Consider the following 14,369-nt stretch of genomic DNA (forward strand, 5'->3'; position numbering starts at 1 on the left):
AAAAGATCACATGACTGGAGTCCTTCAGTGCACACTTCAATGTAAGTCGCCACTAATTCTGCTTTTGTTGTTTCCCGTATCTGTCTAGACATAACACAGACGAAGTATGAGCGACACCTCGCTTCTAAACCAATACTTCTCTGGTGTCTTTAAGGACCAGCTGCCTTCTTTTGACATTCCAGACAAACTTGGGTTAACTTTAGTTTTACAAAAAGTGCAGACCTTGTTTTCCTCCAGGAAAAGTGTCTGAAATGTGTCAGCTGTTTACATGCTCTTTTCCTCAAGCTGTTCTACATGAGTGCGCATCACTGATGGAATAACACAGTCAGACTTTCGTCATTGTTTTGGCACGGAACTACTCCCTCCATATTTAAGTTATCAGAAGAACGTATGAGGAGGGAGGTTGTTATGATTGTGTATTTAATTCTGCATTTTGCAAGAGTGTGTCCGTAACTATCAGTCATTCTTTTCCTTTTAGGAGGAGCAGGAGGCAGGACATTATACATGGAAATCCACTCACTCAATGCAGAGGATTCAATCTCAAAGGTGATTAAAGCTGCATTTATCAACTAAATAACTATGTATAACATGAAAAGTGAACCACAATGACAAACACACAAAATGTTTCACCACTTTGCATTTCCTCTCAGCTCTCCACAGCTTTTTGGGTCTGTTGTAGCTTGTTGTGTTGGATTTATGGCCCACAAATTATGCAATCAACAGCCCCACAGCAGCAGACAGTTTTTTTCAGGTTTAGGGTTAGGGTTAGGGTATAGCTCCAAGAAATCCAGTGTAGCCTATCTGTCCAGCACCAAATGGCTAGTTGCTGAAAAGTCAGATATCTTTCTAAGGGGGGTGGATACCAAAACAGAGCTAAAACAAGAATGGCGATACATCTGTCAAACAGAAACACAACTCCAAATGATGCTATGTTTGAAACCGTTTGCTAACGTTTTAACCATACCAAATGTAAGGCGTTAGCATGTCAAATAAGATATGTATTATTTGTAAAAGGACAATTGCAGGACATTGTCATATACTGCCACAACAGATTCACATTTAAACAGACAGAAATTCACTATGACTGGAAAAATAAACATATTTTTGATGGCAAGAGGTTGAGATTGTAGCTCTACTTGAGTTTGTGTGTCAGTCTATTTGTTCATGCACCTGTTCAGGGGTGTTTGGTCCTGTTTGTGAGTCCAGGTACTGCATTCCTCACCAAAATTCACTCAGTCCACTGGCACACGGCAGTTTAATCAGTGAAGAGGATTTTCACCCCAGTGTGGTCCATATCCATGAAGAGTTTACATCTCTAAATTAACATGAGCTTGGGGAACTAACCATATGGCTATTCCCACTAATTAGGGACAGGCCTGTCATACATCCAGCTGTGTGATGAACCATTTAGCTGCAACAAAAACAACACGGTAAATGAGACAAAACTGAGGTGGTCTGATGCATCGAAGATTGTTTTGCTTGTCTGTAGAAACTGATGAAATCTGGGTGGAGTTTGGTTGTGCTGCAGGTGTTGGACTAAGCTTTGTGTCAACATTTCAGTCCCACTGTTAGGACTTTAGAGAGATTTGCATCCATCTGTGAGGTTTGTTTCAGCAAGTCTGATGTACCTCCATTGACTCTGTGTGTGTCTGTGTGTGTGTGCGTTTACGTGTGTGTGTGTATTGGTGTATCTGATAGCCTACAGGAACGCAGTGGAGATGACGCAGTTTGGCGTGAAAAACAACACCACCTTCCTGGAGTGTCTGCCCAAGTCTCCCCAGGCCTCTATCCGTTGGCTTATACAAAGGGACAATGACAGAAGAAAAGAGGTCAGTTTGAGAACTAAAGAGGTCAAAATTCAACATCACAGGCAGCTTTAGTTGTAATATATGACACCTAACCTAATGTGGAGAAAAGGACCCTTGAGATATAACAGATTTAATGATCCATAGGGGGTTGCTGCAATGTTGGGTTAAACATTACATCAAATATTAAACATCTCATAGAATCAAATGCACTCACACATTTGATCTGGCCTTGTATCGCCTGAGGAATGACACTGTGAGGCATTGAAGTGTCATAATGAGCACTGATACATATCAAACAGGATGAAGAACTTGACTTATGTCCTGGATTGTCAGCAGGGAAACACTTCACAAATATTTGACAACCATAAAATGATAAGAGCACTTTGAAGGGCTGTGTCAGATTATAAAAAATAGCGCCTGCATGATAAAGACACATCTTTTATGAGTCTAGCTTTGATTGCTGTATTTTTAGAATAATGGTCATTATATCCATTTCCCCTTGAGAATAAAAAAGAGAATAAAGACACTTTTTAGTGTGTAATATTTGAAATCTTTTCCAAACCCAAATGCATTGAGGGTGTTTAGCATCAGTTATTTTAAACTACTGAGACTGTATGGTCTGAATGAATATGCATCAAATCCATATTTACACATTTTACACATATACGTATTTTCATTCCTACTTTGCAAAATTCGAGAAAAAAAAAAGAATACAAATTCACACTATTTGCATATTAAGACATTCAGACATTTTGGTCTATACAACAAAATTAATTTATTGAACTGGTACAAATTTCTTACACTTTAGCTACCACTTACACTTTTTGGTTTCAACTATTTCAACCCCTTTCAGCGAACTGATTTTTCACCAAGCAATTACACTTAAATTAACACTTCAATTCCTTAAGTTCTTATTTGAATTTCTTTCAATAATTATAGTTTAGCAAGAACATATAAAATGTTTTCAGAAAATGTTGCCTTTTCATATGTATATACAAGAGAAATGTTGCCTTTTATTCCACATTTTGGGAAATAAAGTACACAGCCATTCATTTGTGCATCAAATTTTTCAAGTTTCTTGAGACATTTCATGGAAAAATGACTCAAGTCACGTAGTATGTGAAAGCGAAGAACTTAAGTTCTCTGGTTTCTGGTATAACATGTTGAAAGAGGTTGAGATCTGGTGACTGCAAAGGTCATATTTAAAAAATCATCAAACCATTCAGTGACCCCTCACATGTGCATTTATTATGTTTCTCCACTCATTTATTCAGCGTTTTCATGTGATTTGTCATATGTCTATATTCTTCATTTAGATTTTGACAGCATGTTTGTATTTCTGGTACAATATGTGAATGGGTTTATGACATAAACTAATTATGCCAACCACAGGTGAAACTGAGTGATCGCGTCATTTCCAGCGAGCACGGCCTCCTCATCCGCTCCGTCCAGCTGTCTGACCAGGGTCTTTACTACTGCCTTACCACAGAGAATGGCTTCAAACGCACCGTCGCCAAGATCCGCCTGCGCGTGCTAAGTGAGGCCATGGTGAGCGTGCTGACAGACAAGCAGCAGTCGCCATGGGCGTGGGCCAGCTCGTTGCACCCTAAGGCCCTATTGGAAGCCTTCAGCCCTGCAGAGAGCCTGGCTGTACAACAATACTGCAAAGAGAGGAAGGCGCTCCAGAACCTTCAGCAGAGACCGCAGCAGCCTCAGCCACCTGGACCTCTCAGAGGGGATTTGGCTAAACTGAAGCCTCTGCTTGACCGGAGGAAGAGCCGCAACCGTCGCAATCACCTCCCAGAGGTCTGACACAGGGAGACTGGCAGCTGATATACACATCTTCCTTTGTTCCTTTCCAGGCAATTACACATCCTCATTTTCCAACTCTCATCTCAAACTGCAGAGCTCCACTATGGATATACAGTAAAATGAGGAGGTGGGTGCGGAAAGCTGTTATTCTGCAATATCTTCTTTTCTTCGACAGATTGCAAGAGTGAGGCACTGTGACCAGATGGCTGTGACTTTCACTAATACACATGCACAGGCACCAACAAGCCATTCATTTGCTGTCACAGTCACACCACAAACTGAAGTGGCCCTCTTCTGAGTGCCATTAATAAACTGTGCTCTCAGCTGATATTGCTTACGATTATACAACTTGACTCGCAGCTATTGTCAATGATCTTATCCTATTTTAAATATTAGAGGGGAAATTGAGCCGGCCGTACACTGGCTCACAATGGAGTTGTTCTTTGTTGAAAGAAATAGGGAGGTAATTTGATCAAGATAACAAATAGTGGAGATTGAAAAGGGACAAAAGGGAGACAGACGCATGTTTGACAGTGAGTGCCCTCTCTTGGCATTATACTAGTATTTTATTAGATTCTACCCACATTTATATATATTTACTTTTTGACTAACAAAGTTGTACTCTCTTCATTGAAAAGTACAAGGCTCTGTGTGCTCATGTGGGATAATATAAAGTCAATTTGTGAACGCACTGTCTACAATAGCACTGCCCATACAGTGCACAGATGGCAAGCAGCCCCAATAAAAAGTTATTACTTCAAAGGCCAAACCTAACATCCAGTGCTGATTTCACCCAAACAAAAATAGTAAAATACTGTGTAGAATATGAAATTCTGTGTGAGCTGTACACATCTTACATGATCTCTCTTGTATTTATTCCTATTACTCAGACACACATGTAAGAAAATGGGCCTCACTGTAATTCAGCTGCATATTGTATTGTACTTCTCTTGTTTCTAGCACAGAAGCATGTTTATAGAATTGCATAAATAATGTAGAGGTCTTTTAATCCTTTCCTGGATTACATTTGAACAACAAGCAGATACGCACATTTTAGTTTTTGCCTTCGGTTAAATAATTTATGTTCGTGTAATATTTGGAAATATGGATTCTAGATTATAAGGTACAATGTCCTTCTTTGGATCCAAATCTACACAATCTACACAGCAACATGGATATACTTAATGCAGAAATAGTAATTATTAGTGAGGTAGTCTGTGAGATAGACAATTTGACATATGTGAATAGATTTGTTTTCCAGATGCATACTGTAGTTAATGTAGATAGAGGTTCTATGTCGCTTGTGTACAGAGTATTTTTTTGTTTGTTTCATTGTTTTTTTATTTAAAGTTGTGCTGAGTTTTGTGAAAATGTTTTTTGAAATTGTTTCTTTGTGTATATAATTTCAAAATATTTCACCAACTAACTTTGACTGTATCTGCAAATTGCAGAGATATACAGTATTGTTTTCATTTTGAGAAAAGACTTTCTAGTTGTACCTTCCCTCCTACAGATCTCTGCTCCATGTTTAATAAAACTGTGTGACCACCATCATGTCAACTTCAGCCCAGTGTACTGTACTGTGTTATGAAACATATGTATTTCTATTTATTAATGTAATGATAGCCTGAATAAATCTGTTCAGATCAATCTCAATATCAAATAATTTATTGCTAGAATACATTTTAGTCATGCTAGTAGAGTTTGACTTTAGTGATTCTCTGGCCTTTCCTCTCATACCACTAGCAGCTCATACTTATTTTGTTTTGGACAATATCTCAACATCTACTTGATAGAGTGGCACAGATACATATGGTACCTAGATAATGTATCTTACGACTTTGGTGACCCTGTAACTTAACATTAAACACAGTTGTCCATTACTTTGTTTAATGATGATATGACATTAGCAAAACCATTAATGTCAGACATTTCCATTAACCTCAGCTGTATGTACTTTGTGCTTAGCAAATTTTAGCATACTAACAAACTAAACTATGACAGTGTCAGGGTAATCATTACACCTACTGAACATCAGAATGTTAACATTATTATTGCGAGCATGCTAGCATGTTGACATTAGCATTTAAGGACTGCTGTGCCTGTTTACCATGGATGTATTAAGAGTTGGATATGGTGCCACCACTCAGCCTTGCTGCTAATGATCACTCATAGTATTGCAGAAGAAAAATAAAATTAATTTTCATTCATCTGAATAGACGACATCATTGAGTCTGGATTATTTTACAAATTAGAACTTTCTCTCACTGTTAAGAAAGTTAGAAAATGTATGAGTTTATTAAAACATAGGAGCTTGTAAGGGGTCAGGTTTTTTCACAGTTGCAAATATCCCCAGAAAGTAGCTTGTCAAAAGCTTTGTCTGTTTTAATCTCAGTGAAACATTTCCTTGTATGTGTGACATGTAAGGTCCACACTCAACAGTAAAATCAAAGAAACCCATGGGGCTGCAGAGGGTCATTTAAAACCCATAAAACCAAAGAAAGGCCTCCTGCTGGACAGAAGTACTGCTTTCTCACCAAACAAACCCGAGTACCATTCATAACCACAGTATAATCATCCCCCGTTTTTATTTGTATTACTCTTTTTGATTTATGGGCCACTCAAGGTAAAGAGGTAAGGGAATCGGTCTTGCTTCAGTTTGCACAATGCAGAGGTTTGTGTCAGCAGCATAGCAGTCTCAGCTGTATTTTGGGTCCAGGAGGATGTACTATAGTTTTGATACACTGGCGATGGCTAAGAACAATCCAATACAAGGAATAGGAAACCCAATGAAAAACTCTTTTTCAGCTTTTTATTCAATTTGAAGACACTAGTTCTGCAAAGGATATGAACATTTGCGCAAGATTTAAATTTGCATTAAATACTATATGTTCTTTCATAGCTTGCCGAACAAACCAATTTCTCTCTGTGTGGATATTCAAAGGATTAATAACCTCACAGTTCATAGGGGTCTCCACTTGCTCTCCCTTTAGAAATCCCTGATTGAGTTCAAATGTTACAGTGATAATTGCAATTGAAATAATATTCGGCAAGGTAATACAGCTGTTTACAAAATCACAGTATACACCCTTGCATCAAAGGAAGTATGACATTATAAATAATACTGAAATTACAAAAAAGTGCAAGTCTATATAAAAAGGTTTGATGTCCCATAGCAGCTTGAATTGTGCTCTGCAGTTCACACAAATCAGACATGTCTGCATGATACATTCACACAATCTTGCCTTGGTTATCCTTCCTCCTCACCACACAGTAGAGGATAAGACAAAGCAGGAAGATGGACACACCTGAGCCCAGCAGTGCTTTCTGTATGATTTCCAGCAGGTCGATACGGGAGATAAGCTCCTCTTTAAACATCTCCGCTGTTGCTTCATCAAGTGCAGCCGTCTGGTTACAAAGATGGAGACAGAGAAAGGGAGACCTGATTAGAAAGACCCAAGCTAAAAGACTTTACTCTTGACGATGGCATGACTCCATTTTTTATCTTACCTCATTCAGCCAAACAAGTGGGAATATGGTATAATCCTTCACTTTCTTAAGCACCCTGCATAGAGAAAACGTATTACTTGTCATGCAGTGCATGAAAAACTTCCTTAAAGGAACAGTTTTAAACTTTGGGAAAAAAGGTTATTTGCATCCTTGCAGCGAGTCAAATGAGAAGATCGGTATCACTAACACCATGTGTGGTATCAATCTTCTCATCCAATTCTTGGAGAGACAGCAAATAAGCGTACGCTACACAAAATTGATTTAAAAAAAAAAGATTAAACTCAACTTACGTGATAACGTTTGATGGGCCATACATCATATTCACTTGAATTCTCTTAGCAAACCTTAGAGTAAATCCAGTTGTCTGTGGAAAAAATACAACAACAAAAAAAGGCTAATATCAGAGTTAAGGTTCCAGACAGTCAAAAATCATGAAGATGAAAGTTTGAGGGCACTTACAGGTTCTACATCGAAGAAGGTGAAATGCTGCTCCTCGATGGGATTGAGGCCCCGTACGTTCTCTATTAGGGACTGGCTGCCATAGAGGAAGTGGGGCAGGGAGATGTAGATAGGTCTTCCTGTTCAAATGGCAGCAGTGGTGATTAAAAATACAAAGCTGCTGAGCTGATTGATAAAACAGTAGAAGTGCCTGAACTTGTAGTTTCTATTTAACAAAAAAAACCCAAAAAAACCGAACACAACAAATATTAACTAACCGGCTTGACAGGTCCTGATGTCCAATACTCCAGCCACGGTACAGTTCTTAGTGACCTCTTTATCTGTGCAGTAGCACATGTTGTCTGGGTTTATATCAGGGGAGGCTAAGGTGGATGGCAGGAGAGTGTAGCGGTACACCTCAATCCCTTCCAGATCCATAGTTGCCTTATAGCTTGCTGACACAGACCTGAAGATGAAGAGATTAGATCAAGAGTCTCACCTCAACTACCTGCATGTATCATTAATCTGTGGGTCTATGTTGCAACTCTACTGTTGCAACTTTCTCAATACAGCACATGATTATAGTTTTGGCACTGGAAAGCTCTGACCTCTGGTGGTTACTGAGAGGAAAAGGTTGCACTTCTGTGTTAAATCTCCCATCACTGACATTTAATGGCCTACTTAATGTTAGCAAAGCACAGTCAGACTAGATTCGATGAAATAACTCCCAGAAAATGAAACGCTTCATCACCTGCAGATGTCCGATGAGAAGAAATAGAGAGGCTCGTTTTTGTCCACAAATGGAGCAAAGGAAGAAGCATCTGAGAAAGAGAGGAAGAGAAATATGATCAGTAAGGTGACTCTGCATTCAGAGCTGCAGAAGTGTTTTATTGGTGAGGTTCACAAAAATTGTTTTTTAAATAATACACAATAATGAATGAGCCGCACCTGTCCCATTGATCATGTTACAGTACTCGTCGCCCCAGAAATTCAAGGTCCTGTTGGGCAAAATTGAATTTGTCAGATAAACTTGATTTAACAGTCTTAAATACTACAAAAACATCAGAATTCTCACTTGTCAAAATCTGTACAACCTGATTAAAAGATTATTGCATGAACAGGTTTCAACTCAAGACACTTTATTGATAATCAGACTCACTTCTCTCCCCGCCACGTGTCAATCGTTGACACTTTGGAGATGTCATCCTTTCCCGTGTAGACATTATAGGGACCATCAAAGGTACCATTGTACTAGAAGAAAATACATTTCATCTAATAAATTGATAAGATAGTGCCATTACTGAAGTATCACTGGGTGGATTTTGTTCATTTTGTTTTATTTTATAATACATGTGTTTACTTACAGGTGAAAATAGGCCCACAGTAACATTCAACAGAGGGTCATGGTAGCCCCACAGCAATTCCTGGATTGTATGACGGTGAAACAAGGAGGAGTTGGTTGCCTGTATCCGTTTCTCCAGGAGAAAATGCAGAATTTTTGGTACTAATGAATAGGCTCCCTGAAAAAAACAAACAAAAAAAATCATCAATTTTTACATTTGAAAAAGTCAGGAAATGATCACCTCTTCATCAGTGTTGGTGTCAGTTTTAAAAGGTAACGGCATCGTTTCATAAAGATACACATGCAAAACTGCTGTGCACACAACTGCTGCTGTTTCCTCATGAGATAAGCAAAGAAGAAAATGATCCTCTTATATGATTATGATACTACATAATACCTATAATAAACTGAGGATCTCATTGGATTTGCTGACACTTATCTTTTAAGCCTTATCAAAGTTTCAAGGGAAGACATCTATACTGTACTGATAAACATAGACTGCCGTACATTGTGACATCCTAGTTGTTTTTGCACTTTGTGTCAATTCTCTGCTCTATTGTATCTCCAGTCACCATAGACCTGGGTATTAAACCTTAAATCTTTTTTAGAACCATCCAAAGTTCTGTTTAACTCAGAGTATCAAAACAGAAGTGCTAGATTCATACTCTTCTTAACTTATTGTTCAATTTGACAATTTTTTAATATCTTAATTTTACCATTTTAGTATATTTTATTAATGCAAGGTCCTAGTATTGCTGCTCGAGTTTGGATAACTAAAGATAAATTCTAGTATTTTCAAACCTGGTTGTTATTCTCATAATTGTGATTGCTTGTGCTAGCTACCTCTGATGTAGATATTCAGGAAATGCTAATTCTAACAAAACGTCTACATTGGAGAAAGCAGTGTCTTCAAGTCTTCTAAGCTTTCCAAATAAACCTCAATTTGATTTTAATTACTTTAAATACTCTGAGTCCAAACACAGAAATAACACCCTAGCATTAGCAGTTGTTGCTGCATGCTACATCCAGGGAAACTAGCCAGCTAACCAAACTAGCTAAATTTCAGAATTTCCTTTCCTGTTTGATATGTTTGGGTTTTGTAGAAAGAAACATGAAAAGTATAATATTGAAAAAGTATTCAAATTGGTATTGTATCCTATCACTAAAAGTCTTAATGTGTCCCAGCCAAATTTGGAAAATCATTCTTTGTATCAGGCATTACACAGTTGACAAATACAGTATAACCTGCCTATTACAGTACAAGGGGTCACAAGCCAAAAAGGTTAGAGATGACCCATTATGGTGAATAACGTCATACCAAAGCATACCAAGGCAGCCCAGCTTGATCTGGCATAGCTTGTCATGACTTAGCAAAAGCGGTAGATTTTAACAGCACAGCTACAGTGTGTGGAGCTGTGTCAAGTCAGAAATCACCACACAGTGGGGTGACACTCACGTACAGCCACAGCCAGGTTGAGGGTGGTGATGTGGTCCTCCTCTGTTCCAACTGACATAGATGGCTCAAAAATGGCTCCATAAGGCAGCAGGAAGGACACAGTGTGATTATCACTGAATGTGATGTTTTCTTTGGGGAGGTATCTTGTCCTAAAGGAATGGAAAATGTAGTAATTAGATTTGAGTAGATTATGAAATAAATATGACGAATTGCTTAAAAATGTAAATCTCAGAGGCTTGAATTTCAACAAAATGACATAAAAGAGTTGAACAAAATCATCCTTACAGGTATGTATAAGGTCCCCTTTCTGCCACCACTGGATATGCACCATTCTGCAAAACCTCCTGGGCGTTTGTCACGTCAAAGAACCAGAACTGCCTGTACACCTTTCCCCCTGTTGCCACCCAGTTGTCATAAGCTGTCGTTCCGGGCTCAATGACGGCTTCCTAAACCCACACAGACACACAGACAGTCTATTTTTAAAATGCATCAAGACTGCCAGCAGGCCAGCAGCCTTACTGATTCATAAAAAAAGGTAGATGATCCGTTATAAAAATGATCTTCACTGCTTAAATGTCTCTCTTAAGTCGCTAAAAATCACAGACGATGATCGTTTGAAGGATGCAAACAAGACACACTTGGCTTTCTGCACAGATCTTTGCTTGCCAGTTTGAACAGATTTTCAAAAATGCACGCCTCTCATTTCTCCTGGTTCACCTTGATCTCTGCGCACACATTCATACTCTCTATCCTCTAACACAGGGTGAAACTGAGCACCATACCTTCTCAACTGTCCCTGCAATGATGCTGTTCCCCAGCGGAATAAGGATGCCTCCCAGGATGGCTACCACTGCCCCAAACACAGCTCCGGCTATCAGCCCGCACCTTCTGTTAAAGCAGCCCATGGTTGAGTGTTTTTCTCTCCGTTTGAGACCGTATGTCTGTCTGTCCGCCTGGCAGCCTGTTCTCCTTCTGTCTCTCTGTGTGTGTGTGGAGTGTGCTGTTATGTGCAGCCTCTCTGTGTTTGTGTCCCGGCAGCAGCAGCAGCAAAGGCAGGCTGTACCATCAGAGGAGATAAAGGAGCAGGTGAGGCCAGGTACAGGCACAGACACCTCTCTCAGTCACACAGGCACCTCTTATAAATTAAGTTACATAATTAAGGTTCAAGGTTCAAGTGAGAGACAGCCCTTCAGGTATCAGTAAGGACTACATGGCCATGGGATAACAGGTACAATGAGGTGAGGGTAAAGGTTAAAGAGCAATTGGCAGAGAGGTAGTGTAAATTGAAGTTCATTTCTAACCACACGCTATTGCTATTTTTATTTAGCTTTTTAAAATGATGAATGCAGTGAAACCAACTGGATTCCCTTTACAGAATTGAAGAGGTTTTATGAGGATGTGAGATATCACTACCAAATATTCCATGCATGACCTGAATGATGAAAAACTTCTTAGAAATGTTATTATATTCTCCCCTGCTCTATTTCTCACAGCATGTGCCCTTTTCTGTCTATTAATCTCTTATCTCCTCTACAATTTCTGCTCTTGTGCCTTAGTGCACACGACACAGGGGTACCAGAGACAGAAGCATAGAAACATAAACATGATTAAGCATATTCTCATTATCAGGAGACAGTTAAATAGGCTTATCTGTCATCGCAGTTATGTTACATGAGATATTGTGGATTGCATTCATGAGCGATATTAAATTCTATTGCATTCGTATCTTTCTTATCTTGATTCATTGTTGTGATAGCAATAGGTTCCTTGCACATGGGTTCTTACAACTTAGTTGGAGACAATATAACATTGGGTGTCTAAATATTTGAGTGATGTAAAACTCTTTGCAGTCCTTTTCCTCACTCTTTACTAAGACTCTTGAAAAAGATGTTAGTGCTTGTGACCAATTTCCAGATGTTTTTGGGTCAACTTTTTGGGTAAATGTTTTCTAGCCCTCTGCCTATAAGCTATAATATAACCTTGCATGTTACACCATACTGCCACTTGTGATTTAGCCAGTGTACAAAACAAAACTAGACTGATAGGTGGTCATGACTTGCCATCTATAAAATAATATTACAATGGCAATATTTCCAAAGCCCATGCCACTGTACTGCACAGAATCATACAATGATGTTAGGTTTAATATATTGCCAGCCCACTACCACATTACTACACCGTACTGCTTTGCAGCACTGTAAGGTTACATACTACCACTGGGGGGCAGCCCCTCCATTTCCTCACCACTCACTGCATGTTCAGTGGAGAAGGCCCATTTATTTGGTTCAAGCTCTTATGTGTGCTTAACAAACCAGTTTTTCTAATTCATCTGAGACCATCGCCATGCACACAAAAGACAGGGTGACATGGTTTATTTAATCATATTGTTTAAAGAGGGAATAAAGCATAACAGTAACTGTTATGAAAACATATCAGCTTCCAATTGTTGTACTTTCTTGCATTATGTAATCATATGCATAAAAACATAGCCTTACAATTATTTTTACATGTATAGAGTTGTACAGTTAAAAGAAGAATCCTGAAAATATATTTTTATTATGTGTAAGTATAAACAGACCTAATCTTGTGTAACTGGGAACACTGTCCTTTTGTGAGAACCTGAATGCGCTCCATGTCTATGGTATTTCTGTGCAGATAAAATGACATAACCTTTTTTGCCTAGGGAATACATTCTCTGTCTCTTGTTATCTCAAACTTGGAAGATTGCCTGTGTGACAAAGAGGGATACCTCCAGCCAGCATAGGATTAGAATGGAAAGGTCACTGCCACAAATTTGCGTGTACTCTCTCAAAAAGCCACATTTGAAATGAAAATTGCATGGAAAGAAACTAGGGACGTACTGTTTACGCCACAGGGACTTCTGAAGAAAATTCTGACATGACCACCACCGGCCCTTTAGACTGACTGCTGACGCTGGAGAGACACACTTGACTTGTCCAGCTGACTAAATTATTTAAACCACAAACAATGGTCCTGTCCCGCTGTATGGGACTAACACTGACACTGTTAGAGGTTTGGTTCCCATGGGAACAAGGCATGCTCATCATGTACGTAGTAGTAGTAAATAAACAGATGAGCAGATATAAATGAACAGGAAGCCCATATATATAACACTGTAAATAGATTCATATTTCACATTACACACTTTCACATTATTGGATAATTGGAAGTGATCTCCAACTATTGATACTTACAAGGCAAATAATTAGCAGATTCACTGCATATCAAAGTCACATGATGTATTACGTGAAACTCATAGAAGCTATTATTTGGGTGGCAGTGAGTAAAGTTGTGGGGTTGCAGGTATTAAATGTGTTCAGCTATCAAGAAGACGTTTCCGTTTTGAGCGTCTACCTTCAAAATAAAGGCCTTAGAGTAATAAACCTAATTTGGTATTAAACTGTCACACTTCAAATGCTCTGATTTATATTCTATGGAAAATACAATAACGTGTCTTTATTTTATTTATGTATTTATTTTTTACCAGCAAAAGCTTCATTCTTGAGAGTAACAATTCATCCGTATTGTTAATGTGTTGTGTCTATTCATGTAGGCCTATTATGTAATGTCCTTATCCAGGCCTTCATATGAAATGTCACACTTGTACCATTTGGTTGTCCTGTTGTGATTTTAGTTTTCAAACCACTTACACGTGTTTAAGTGTTAATGTGCTGCTGAAGTAGAGACCCACAGGGGCACTGAGTAGATGTTTTGTGCATTACCAGTATGAGTATAATCCAAACCTTTTCTCTGTTTTAGAGCAGACATTGGCTGGTATGTCATTTTTTTCTGTTGGCTAGTATGTGTTGAGCCTCTACTTCAGGATTAATGTCATGTAAATCTATGGTTTACACTGTTTTTCATGTAAAGTGGGAGGAGGAGGAGGTCACTCTAGGACATCATATTGTGTTAATGCAAGCCTGGGTATGGACTATGGAGTAGATATGTTGTGCATTACCAGTCAAATACTCCTTGTACCTTG

General features: G+C 38.8%; 2 protein-coding genes across 2 annotated transcripts in view; one reads left to right on the forward strand and one right to left on the reverse strand.

Moving 5' to 3' along the window:
* Positions 1-4,361, forward strand: part of sema3c (sema domain, immunoglobulin domain (Ig), short basic domain, secreted, (semaphorin) 3C) — a 38,839-nt gene extending 34,478 nt beyond the window's left edge. The window contains exons 16-18 of the mRNA XM_053314228.1: positions 479-546; positions 1,699-1,829; positions 3,201-4,361. Coding sequence (XP_053170203.1) covers positions 479-546; positions 1,699-1,829; positions 3,201-3,620 — 619 coding nt within the window. The 3' untranslated portion in view covers positions 3,621-4,361. The remainder of the gene's footprint in view (positions 1-478; positions 547-1,698; positions 1,830-3,200) is intronic.
* A 2,155-nt stretch (positions 4,362-6,516) lies between these two features.
* Positions 6,517-11,271, reverse strand: cd36 (CD36 molecule (thrombospondin receptor)). Its single transcript, XM_053313874.1, has 12 exons — positions 11,149-11,271; positions 10,652-10,812; positions 10,371-10,515; positions 8,933-9,088; positions 8,728-8,819; positions 8,517-8,566; positions 8,320-8,389; positions 7,847-8,034; positions 7,590-7,708; positions 7,421-7,494; positions 7,131-7,185; positions 6,517-7,028 (listed from the first exon to the last, which is right to left on the reverse strand). The coding sequence occupies exons 1-12, from the start codon at positions 11,269-11,271 to the stop codon at positions 6,852-6,854; spliced, it is 1,410 nt and encodes a 469-aa protein (XP_053169849.1). The 3' UTR covers positions 6,517-6,851.
* Positions 11,272-14,369: the final 3,098 nt, after the last annotated feature.

This window comes from Scomber japonicus, chromosome 23, assembly GCF_027409825.1.
Source record: "Scomber japonicus isolate fScoJap1 chromosome 23, fScoJap1.pri, whole genome shotgun sequence".
Taxonomy (NCBI): Eukaryota; Metazoa; Chordata; class Actinopteri; order Scombriformes; family Scombridae; genus Scomber; species Scomber japonicus.